Below are 12,500 nucleotides of genomic sequence, written 5' to 3' on the forward strand. Positions count from 1 at the left end.
ATATATATATATATATATATATATATATATATATATATATATATATATATATATATATATATATATATATATATATATATATATATATATATACACACACAGTATAATGGGGTGTGTGTGTTTGTGAATTCTACTAAAGGTGTGTTATGATTTTTGATCTATAACACATGCTGTGACAAACAAAGTGCAACTTTTTTTTTATTTTCTGTGGTTTACCTGACTAACTGAACACTCATTTAGATTTGGTATTTTAGCGAAATATGATGAAGTCCAACGCCACAACCCTTTTTGGGGGAGAAATACCCCCAGACACGATTCACTACCCTAAGCCCTCCTCGAATAAAAAAAAAAAAATCTATAAAATCAGAAATACATAACTCATACCTGTGAGACACAGGCCAAGTGCAAATGAATTTTTGACGTCTCTTGGTGCCTTACGCAAGTCTGTGACTATATACGAGTAAACTTTAACGGGATTGCACTCATGGTGATATAAGCCTCGGTGAAATAGTGTCTTTGTTGAGTAAGGTAAATGCAGATTTGAGAGTTTTATTTTCAAGCACTGAAAAACCCATTACAGCAGTACCAAATTGAATACATTTTTTACTCCGCGAAATTATAAGCAATTTTATTTAGACAATGGCAAATATTGTGTTACAAACAACCCTCTTCTTTTCTTAAAACCTGATAAATGTCAAGGAAAAACCGGATTTAGATAAATTTGTATTACACAATAATGCGTATATAGATTAAAAGGAGGTGCTTTAGACCAAGTGCAGAACATATCAATAATAGGACATATAATGCATGCAGTGGCTGGCATACGAGAATGTCTTCACGGGTGTATGTATGTATGTATGTATGTATGTATGTATGTATGTATGTATGTATGTGTGGATGTAGGCTACATATGTAATGCATAACATGTACGTGTAAATATACATATATATTTATGATGAAATGAAAATATCATGGAGGCTGCTTGATTGAAACATTCGACAAAATTCACAAAGCAGTATGCACGTATAAATGTAAAATGAAATGTACAATATTTTGTGCGATAAATAAAAACACAAACTCACTTCTACTTACATTTAACATCCAGATGCAACGGAGGAGAAGCCGACGTATTCCTGACGTTAGTGGCGTGACAGGTATAATTCCCGCCATGAGATCTGGTTACCCCCTGGACCACCAGCGACATGTTCGAGAGGATAATTCCTGATCCTTCCACTAATTCAACACCCTGGGTAGTGCAAGGGACGATGACGTTACAGGTGTTCCCAATTATGCCATGCCGAAATCTCTCTCTCTCTCTCTCTCTCTCTCTCTCTCTCTCTCTCTCTCTCTCTCTCTCTCTCTCTCTCTCTCAAACGCCTCCGAATTTTCGCAAATATACATTAACAGTTTGGAAGGAACTTGCATTTTAGGAAATCATATATTATTAAAGAAATATATTTGCTTTTTAAGTTTACGTGTAGGATTTAGAATTTATTATGCGTAATCTCTTTGACTATCTTTCATATACAAAGCTTTGTGTAGCCATCACGATGTTACAAAACTTACCCCTATTTAGATTACAGAAGACAAATAAAAATGTTTAGATCAAACGAATCAAGAACCATTTTCAAGAGGAAAAATAATGTATATATATATATATATATATATATATATATATATATATATATATGTGTGTGTGTGTGTGTGTGTGTGTGTGTGTGTGTGTGTGTGTATGTATATATATGTGTATATATATATATACATATATATATCAATGGTCACCCCTTGATGTGTTGAAGTGGATAAGAGGCCTGATGTGGACGTCTGGGCTCTGTCTAACCAACAGGCACACTCAATGGTTGTAATAAGAAATGTAAACGCTAATCTGGTCGATCTTTTAAGATCTCTATGAACTTGACCAATGCATCCATCACTTACTATTTCCTAATATTACTGATGTTAATTCATTACTCTTTACAGCTTCCACCTGTATTATTTTGATTCGGAGATTTATTTCCTTTCTATTCCTCGATTCTTTTCGCTAATCCCTTTCCATAAACCTCTCTCCATTTATTGGTGAAGAGATACCATCCAGATTTCAGTTTCCTATCAGCTTAGCAGAGCTCATCTGACAGTCAACGCGAGCAAGTCACGTTGAAAAACATTTATACGTATAAAGATATCCCCGAGTTTCAACTCTTCACTTTTTGTTCTCTTTTCCCTGTTCAAAGATATGATCTTAAATCATACTACTGACTTGATTATTTAGAGTATCTGACTCATAATCCAACATTTTCAATAATACCTGAACTTTGATATTCCACACGTAAAGGTTATGTGCTGACAGTCGCCATTAACAAATAATTTCGAAAACATTCTATATTTTGAGAATTTTACTTTAAGGAGGAATCTTTTTTAATAACGCAAACTCATCCTCAGATACAATTAAACAAAAATTACGTGATACTCACGATTCCATTTTGACAGATAATGCTTGGTTTCCTTTCATATTCATTTCTTGTAGTTGCGTAGCAGGAATAAAGCTACAACGATATTGCGGTGCAGTCAAACTAGAAAATTCTAGTAGGATTAGGTTCAGTGCGCTTGATTTGATTTCATATACATACACACAAATACATACATATATATATGTATGTATGTATGTATGTATGTATGTATGTATGTATGTATGTATGTATGTATGTATGTATGTATGTATGTATGTATATATATATATATATATATATTTATATTTATATTTATTTATATGAACTTTTAAAATTAATATTACTTATGAACTGTCATGAGGGTTCATGCTAGTCTTTTCAAACCAAAATGATAATCAATGAAAATAATAAAAGTCCTGTACAAATCCTCAGCAACCCTTGCAATATATACGACTTACTTGGACGATGATTCATATTATCTTATGAAATATATAGCTGAATACGTAATTACGGTGTTTATTTTTCTGAAATATTAACACTAGTATTTACGAATCTTATTATATGTTCTGAAATGCTCAGTATTTGCACAATCATTTATATTCTTTCGGTGAAGATCCTACGAATCCCAAACGTTCTGCTGAAGATTATGGACTCTCCCTTGAAAATTATTATAATTTCTTTCTTACATGACCTTTGTTTTGTAACAGGAAAACATAACCTCGAGATTTTTCGATCACCCATTATTTTTGGGTGCGCGTTCTACAGAGAACCTCACAATCCTGAAGGAAATTAATAAAAAAATTCTTCTTTCCATATGAGACTATAACCCATGGTAGTTATAAGACTATGGGGAACTCTAAATCACTGTGGTACTAATAATTGAGAGGTCGTCTCAGTTTTCTAACTAGTCTGGTTTCGAACCCCATTCGTAAAAGAATACTTTTTATTAATTTCTTGTGGATTAAGGGTATCAGTAAAAGGCTACGCAAAAAAAAAAAAAAAAAAAAAAATAATATATATATATAATATATATATATATATATATATATATATATATATATATATATATATATATATATATATATATATATATATATATATATATATATATATATATATAAGGATGCACAAGTTAGGAGGTCAATGTATCCTGTACAAAACATAAATCTTCGAAATGTGATCAGGACGCTATATCAGTATTATCTTCTGTGGTTATCTTTCAGTGTCGTGCGATCTTCCCTGATTGAGTTCCTTTAATTTTCTTTGGTGACTGCATGCTTTTCTTCAGGTTCTTGTTAGAGGTTTATCATTCGTTTTCTTCTCTCAAAAATATAAGAGACATTACCTTTCCTCTCTTGCGACAGTTTATGAACCTATTCGTGACAACTATTTTCTTTATCCTATTACTCACTTATTTCGGTGCGGAAGCAAGATTTACGGAATTTTATTTATTTCCCTTTAACAGTTATCTATCTGATAATTTTTTATCTATACATTTTTCCACCAAAAAATACTTTTCTTTCAATTTTCTTCCAGACTTTTTTTTATTTAATAACATGAAGCTTACACTTTCCACAAGATTTCAAGATTGTGTAACTCCTGTTTCATATGTAAATTTTTTCGTATGCTTCAAATATTGTAATCTTTAACATGGTTACTTGAAACTGTTTTTAATATTCATGAGTCAAATCTATGCGAATTTTTTCATTGTTTCTATATAGGAGACGACGCTACAGCAGCTTTTTATTTTTGGCTTAATATTCAAAAATGAAAACCAATCCAAGATCCTTCCAGATTTTCAATTTTATTTGACAAAGGAAGTTGAGACTCACTTTATAACTTTTTCTTCTTCTTCTCCTTTTAACGTGCTTTTTTCCCATTCTATAACTGGGAGTTAAAAAAAAATAAAATAAGCAATATACTCACGTTGTGCTTCCAGATGACATTAAAAACGGGAGGTTTCGAGATGACGGTGCACTCGAAGTAAACATCATCGCCTTCTTTGATTTTGTCTGGGTCGAGAGAACGGCCAAGGTGGACGCTGACCAGCGGAGCATCTGTTGGGAAATAAAAGCAAAAATGAAGGCCTCTCTCTCTCTCTCTCTCGTCTCTCGTAAAAGGGACAGAAATTCTATTACGGTTTTATTCTGCCAGACCTTCATGAATAACATAACCTAATATTTACCTCGTCGTTATGATGGCTGACCTAACATGAAATATTAATAAATAGGATCTCAGAAGAATTTTCTTTATATCAAATCGACATAATAATGTCAACATATACACCACAGGGAAATAGGTAATACATTGAGTTTTTCATTTCCGAACAGTTGGTTCCTCATTTGGATCTAAAAGCTTTGTAATTGCAAGCGTATCCAAAATGTGTGAAAAAATTAACAAGTTAAGAGGAATTACGGTTATTACAAACACACATGTATTTGGAAAAAAGATTTTAAATATATATATATATATATATATATATATATATATATATATATATATATATATATATATATATAAAATATATATATAGTATGTATATTTTATATATATATATATATATATATATATATATATATATATATATATATATATATATATATATATATATATATATATATATATATATATATATATATATATATATATATATATATATATATATATATATATATATATATATATAACCTCCACTCTCCCCAGTTTGCTTCCTAAAACCCACCAGAAGAAGACTTCCAACATTTACATCGCTGAAATTCCGAGGGCTTCGGAATTGTTCAGCTTTGTTACTTTCTTTCCCCCGCTGTCAAGATTTGAAGTTGTTTTCCTGCTTCCGTCGTCAATAATTCATCCAATCTTCGAACCACACAAGAGGCCAGGCAGTCAATCCTTTTAAGGTTTGGGACACTGTTAATCTTTCCTTTTTTGGTGTTTTTGTTCCCTCAAGGTCTGGACAAGAAAGCGTAGTTCCTAAATGTCTTCTACAGCTGTGGAACAAATTTAATTTCCTTCTCGTGGAATGTTTAGAAAGAAACAATCTACTGAGTTTCTTGTTGAAAAGTCAACATGCAAGGGGGAATAAAGCTTTATAACAGAGTCAAAAACTAAGAATCAGTGAATTTATCTCTCTCTCTCTCTCTCTCTCTCTCTCTCTCTCTCTCTCTCTCTCTCTCTCTCTCTCTCTCTCTCTCTCGCGATGTTTTTATTTCGAATAACATAAAGCACTATTCATATTTTCCTGTTTTGTAGTCCTATAGGCCATACCAATAAAGCCCAGATGTAATTACATTATTTTCTGAATAATATGAGAGCTTAAAACGAATGAATAGAAATTAAGGATCATTGAAGTTGGCAATAAATTATATCTTATTTGTCCTCACAAAGATAAAATAAGTTGAGGTCTAACTGAAGGAAATTAAATGAAGGTACTACTTGTTGCCAAAGAAGCTAAACTGGTAAAAGTGACAAATGAGTTAAATGTCATATGATAAAGAACGACAAAAGATTCGCATAAGTACAAGAATATGAAATAAATCTTTTCGAGTAAAGATGAATATATATTCAAAAGGAAAAAACAAAAAACAATGAAAAGGAAAAAATTATAAAGAGAGAATGAGAAGACAATTCAGAGCAGTCAGTAAGAAGCGCGAGAAACGGAAGAAAACGTGACGAAAAAACCGAAAGGATATAAAGAAACAATCTTAGAAATAGAAAAAAAAAATTCAGAAGTAAAAACCAACACAAAAAATCACCCTGGAATTAACGCAACAAAGATTAAAAAAAGAGAAAAAAGAAAAAAAAAAGACGAAAGCGTAGAGTGTGAGCGCGATAAACAAACAGCTCCAGTAGAAAATTCTGGATCGGTTGATATCACATGAAGATGGATTTTCCTTTCATCCCGAGGAGACTCCCCTTTAACTGAGCGCCGCTGAGAAAGATACAGAGAGTCACTTCCAATTTTGTTGAGTTCCTCTCTCTCTCTCTCTCTCTCTCTCTCTCTCTCTCTCTCTTACACCAACACGACCACATACTATATACTCCCCCTCCTCTCTTCTCTCTCTCTCTCTCTCGCTTTCTATGAATATCTATCTATCTACATACATATATATATATATATATATATATATATATATATATATATATATATATATATATATAATATATATATATAATATATATATTTTTGTATCTCCCATTTTACACTGACATTGCCTCTCTCTCTCTCTCTCTCTCTCTCTCTCTCTCTCTCTCTCTCTCTCTCTCTCTCTCTTAATGTTTTCATCTCTAATAACATAAAGCAATATTCTTATTTTCCTGTTTTTAGTCATGTAATATATATATATATATATATATATATATATATATATATATATATATATATATATATATATATATATATATATATATATATATATATATATATATATATATATATATATATATCCGCCTAACACTTGACAGCCTCTGTCTGTCTGTCTCGTTCACTGCCTGGTGTCATTATCACCTACTTGATATCTGTGCTTTCCGACCTTTCAGCTCTGACGGGGTGGAACACTCTCAAGATGTTATTTACGTCTCCAGAGATCGGTGATGGGTAAATCTCTCATTCGGCCTTAGATTTTTCACGTCCTGGACTCGAAATAAGCAAATGATACCCACTTCTTCAGTGCTACACGGTCCTTGAGAAGCTTGTAAAGAGTATTGATGGTAATTTCTGTCCCACGTGCCTTTCGGTGTTATACCTTTCACTTGAAACCTTGAGGTTGAGAGTGTAATCCCTTTCAACATGGAAACTACAGTATGGAACACAGATAATTATTTACAGGATATTCTGAAAGTCTTTTGCTGAGAGTGCCATGATACAGAATATATATTTTTAGTGCTCCTAACTGAAGCAATGAAAATCCTTCTAGATGTTAAAATAATTTCCGTATTGCGCAGTAGGTCTCCTTTTCATTAATTTTGGTTCAAGCAGATTTGACGGACAAAAAATATTTAAGAGTATTAACCGTTCAGCATCCAAAACGCACGAAGCCACTTTTAACAGTATTTTGTCTCAAGGGAATATAAGTACCTGGCACAAATTCCCGATGTTATTGTAAACATGCATGGAAAGAGGTAAGTATCTTACAATCCACATTTTTTATCATTTCACCAACGACATGGCGCACAAGGAAACTTAGGTTGTATTAAAAAATATTTTCTCATTGCTTGGAAATATACATTGAAGACAACTGACCTAAGCAGATATGATAAAGCATGGGATTGTAATCCATTTTGTAGTCATTCCCTCTAGGACGAGAAAGGTGTATAGCACCACAAATACATACACACTCGTATGTATGTGTATGTATGTTTGTGAAACCATCAAGAAGAGACAGACGCCTAGGGTAAATATGTACACTAACGATTACAGAAAATCTTATGCAACATTATGGTCTAAAAGGGTAGATAACGCCAGAATATATGACCATATACATGAACATAAATTCTATAACAAGTTAGTTCGGTTTATTTTCAACTTTCAGTTTATATTTTATTATATTTGATATGCTGAAATGACTCTCCAGTTTCGAGTATTTAAATCATAGCTCATAGTTCATGCTAATTTGAAGTACAGGCAAAATCTGTACATGAAGCACTTGAAAGTACCCTTTTATTCACTATACCTTTTTGTATATAAAAGGCTGTAAAGAAAAAGGCAACAAAGATATTGGAAGCTGATGCGAATAGCAATTCTAGCTGTAGTTTAATACGAAATTTTTCCAACGATTAAAATCAATGCCAGACTTGCACTGGATAATCATGTAAAATGCAAAAAACAAAGAATGACAATAACATCCCTATAGTATTTCAATGCCGCTGTAAACACAGCAGATAAAACATGCGGATAAAATTACTGATAACTCCACGTGAGTCCCATTGCAACTAACTGCAACAATAAATATAACATCGGCAGTCCACAGTCGGCATACGAGAACGTTAACAAGAGCATGAAATCCTATGTGCATACGGGTGATTGATTTTAACTGCAAAATAGCAACACAACAAGGGACCAGACATGGGTGTACATTTTATTACAAAACTTTTTTGGTGGAATTAAAAAATTCGTTCAGAATAAAAACAGTCCAAGTAACACGGATAACCTCTACACGCACAACATAAAAAATTAAAGGGGAAAAACGAAACTAAAAGTGGAAAATTGGTTTTCTTTCTCTATAACGCACGTCCTTGATATCACTATAATTTGCATTATTACAACTACTATTAGTATTCAGAAGATAAAACCCTATTCATAAGGAACAAGCCTGCAGAGGCCACGACTTGAATTTTAAGCTTCCAAAGAATATGATGTTCATCTGAGAGAATTGCAGATGATAACAGGAAATACAGACAGAAGAGATAAATTATTACATAAATAAATACAGAGCAAAATATAAGTATATGATTAAAAGGCAAGGCGAATTTTTAAAGGTGAAATAAAGATAAAAGATGAAACGGATAAATTCATATACTAAGGGTATTTACGCAGAAATATCATGAAAAACTTGTTACACGCATGCAACTTGTTGTTCACACTATGAAACATGCTGAAATGAAAGCAACTAAAATCATTTGGAGAATTACGAAAGCTCGACCACCCTACTCCGTCCTAGGTCATACATCCCCAGTCCCTCCCCCCCCCTCCAGTCCTATAAAAATCACTGTTCTCGAGAACATAGGAAAAGAATGATAAAAGTACTCACTTTATTTTCAAATGTTCATGTCAAAATCATATTTGTATCAAGAGATATTGTACATAAGAAAAATATTTTAATCCGCTTACATGTATGATTAATCAATAACACTCGGGCAAAACGTGAAAACTTTGTCGATATTACCGTTGCAAAATTGAAGTGGGGATTTAAAACCTCAGAGCTAATGGAAAATCCCCTGAATTTAAAAAAAAAGAAAAGAGAGAGACAAGCACACACATACTCACAGCTCACACGCATGTGCACGTATACATACATACATATATATGTATATATATACATATATATATATATATATATATATATATATATATATATATATATATATATATATATATATATATATACATACATACATACATACATACATACATACATACATACATAAGGGAGAGTGTTAAGATACATGTACAGCAATAAATAGAGACTTTTTCAAGGCTCCCTTAACATTCTCTGTCCAATAGTTGGAACTGTCAGTCACTGGCTGCCACCGATTGAAGAGTACTCGACCTCGTGGAAATATTTATAACTCGTATTTCTAAATGTAACAAACTGTCTTCTATATCTACCACCTCTCTTATTATTCATACGACAGCACAAGTACCGTATAGTATGAAAGGTGCACTAGACGCGAGTAAAAAAGAAAATGCCAGAATAACCTTACAAAGTTCTGAATACTTACAAAAGCCATATAACTTCACTAAAAGAGAGCTTATGGTATTTGCGTTTTACCTAGTACCTCAAGACAAAATTAAACATCACATCAAATTAAGTGTAATTATAGGAAGTGTACTGTACCTGCAGCCATGGTGCATAGGTAGCTTTTAACACTTTACACCGTTTTTGATGGCTGATTGTTTCAAGTGACTATAAAACTCCTTAGCAAATTACTGCACCCAATCTAGTGACAAGCAAGTGAAAACTAGTACTGATTAGTGACGAGCAGTGGTTTGACTCAACACCTTCCTACAGTTTTGTAAGAGGGGAATCCCCAGCAGGTCTACAAGCTCCTTCGATATCAGTCTCTCCAGCTTACTTCGAATTTATCAGGTCTGCTGCTGCAGGTAGGTCAAGTGAGATTGGCTCACCCAGGCTGACTAACCGCCTTGAAGCAATTTTGGGTGAACCATCTCTTTACGAGACAAGTGCAGTTGAGATAACAAGCTCCTGTCCCCCGACACGAAAAAAAGCAGCTGTCTACGCCTAAAATGTCAATGAGTCACCTCTTGATCATTTACTTTACATAAGAGTTTTGTTGTAGGGCTACTCATTTCCATCCTATTTTCCTAAACCTATGCATTCCTGTAATTCACATTTTCTTCACAAACTCCATATGTCCTGAACCAAAGTATATAAGAATTTTTAGACTAAAAATATAAACAATCTTTTCTCGCCCTGAATGAAAATGCAAGAAAGAGGAATATATTTATTCTGAAAAATGCAATTATCAATATGACTGAACAATATTTAAATGCATATACATACATACGCACATACACACACTATACACACACACACACATATATATATATATATATATATATATATATATATATATATATATATATATATATATATATATATATATATATATATATATATATATATAATATAAAACACTACTAAAATATGTTTTTAAGGGTAAACCATTACGCAGATTGGGTGCCATAGAGATTGTTTTATAACTGTGGATCTTATACAAAACAAGACAAAGATTATAAAAAAACTTAAAGGGCTAAATATCCTGAATTTCTTACATTAAACTATCAACATATTCCCGTCACACTAAAAAATAAAAAAATAAAAAAACAAAAAGGAGCTAATATTATCCCATTACGAGCCATTTAATATTTGGCCGGTGTAGATTACAAGGAAGAGAATCTTGCTAATTAGAGGAAACCATTATTGCCCTCAGCTTATTTAGTAAATAAAGGTTCAGGCACATAACTTTAAGGGAGCGGGCTGCTTCAGTTACATGATATTAACAGTGTTTCACTTTATTTTTGTTATATTTACATTTAAATGTTTACGTTATATATATATATATATATATATATATATATATATATATATATATATATAGTATATATATATATATATATATATATATATATATATACATATATATATATATATATATATATATATATATATATATATATAAATATAAAATATTGGTGGGAGACCTTTTGCCCTTTAAAAGCTATTATCAAAATGTAAAATCATTGAAAAAAATTGAATGGTGTTCTAGGCATAAATAATGCAACTTTAAATCCTTGATCCAATGAAAACCCTTTTAAGCATGATGCTTAAATCCCACGTGTAAACGTTTTCTCCCCTGAAAAATAATGTTTAAACTCCACTCCTTCGTTAAATTATGTACTAATTACCGTTCCGAGTTGTCTTGCAGAAAAGATTCGGCGTTTGCTGGGAAGATTATTCGACAAATGCTATATATTAATAGTAAACAACTTAGCTGTTACAATTGTGTAACAAATATTGCTCAAATCATCAAAATAAAGTCCCATCCGAGTCGAGTTTTCTACTTCTCAAATTCAAAAACATAGGAGGCAATTTTAATCTCTTAATTAGAAAATAAAAACTATCTTTTTTAGGCATGCGTACATCACACAGTCTAACTAATCTCCTAATTAGAAAATAAAAACTACCTCTCTAACGCATGTGTACAGTACACAGCCTAACTAATCTGTTAATTAGAAAATAAAAAATAACTCTCTTATGCATGTGTACAGTACACAGGCTAACTAATCTCTTAATTAGAAAATAAAAACTCACACATGTGTACAGTACACAGTCTAACTAATCTCCTAATTAGAAAATAAAAACTATTTCTCTAACTCATGTGTACAGTACACAGTCTAACTAATCTCTTAATTAGAAAATAAAAAAAATAACTCTCTTATGCATGTGTACAGTACACAGTCTAAGTAATCTCTTAGTTAGAAAATAAAAACTCACACACGTGCACAGTACACAGTCTAACTAATCTCTTAATTAGAAAATAAAAATTATTTCTTACACATGTGTACAGCGCATAGTCTAACTAATCTCTTAATTAGAAAATAAAAATTATCTCTCTTACGCATGTGTATAGTACCCAGTCTAACTAATCTCTTAATTAGAAAATAAAAATGATCTCTCTTATGCATGTGTACAGTACACAGACTAATTAATCTCTTAAATACATAATAAAAGCTATCTCTCTTACGCATGTGTACAGCGCATACTTTAACTAATCTCTTAATTAGAAAATAAAAGCTATCTCTCTTACGCACGT

At 31.9% G+C, this 12,500-nt stretch overlaps 1 protein-coding gene across 2 annotated transcripts in view; it reads right to left on the minus strand.

Moving 5' to 3' along the window:
- LOC136839455 (uncharacterized) overlaps positions 1-12,500 on the minus strand; it is a 74,420-nt gene that overhangs the window by 15,146 nt on the left and 46,774 nt on the right. For both annotated transcript variants that reach the window (XM_067105512.1, XM_067105513.1), the window contains exons 8-9: positions 4,374-4,504; positions 1,093-1,246 (exon numbers count right to left, since the gene is read on the minus strand). In XM_067105512.1, the coding sequence (XP_066961613.1) occupies positions 1,093-1,246; positions 4,374-4,504 (285 nt within the window). The remainder of the gene's footprint in view (positions 1-1,092; positions 1,247-4,373; positions 4,505-12,500) is intronic.

The sequence above is a fragment of the Macrobrachium rosenbergii genome, chromosome 6, assembly GCF_040412425.1.
Source record: "Macrobrachium rosenbergii isolate ZJJX-2024 chromosome 6, ASM4041242v1, whole genome shotgun sequence".
In the NCBI taxonomy this organism is placed as follows: Eukaryota; Metazoa; Arthropoda; class Malacostraca; order Decapoda; family Palaemonidae; genus Macrobrachium; species Macrobrachium rosenbergii.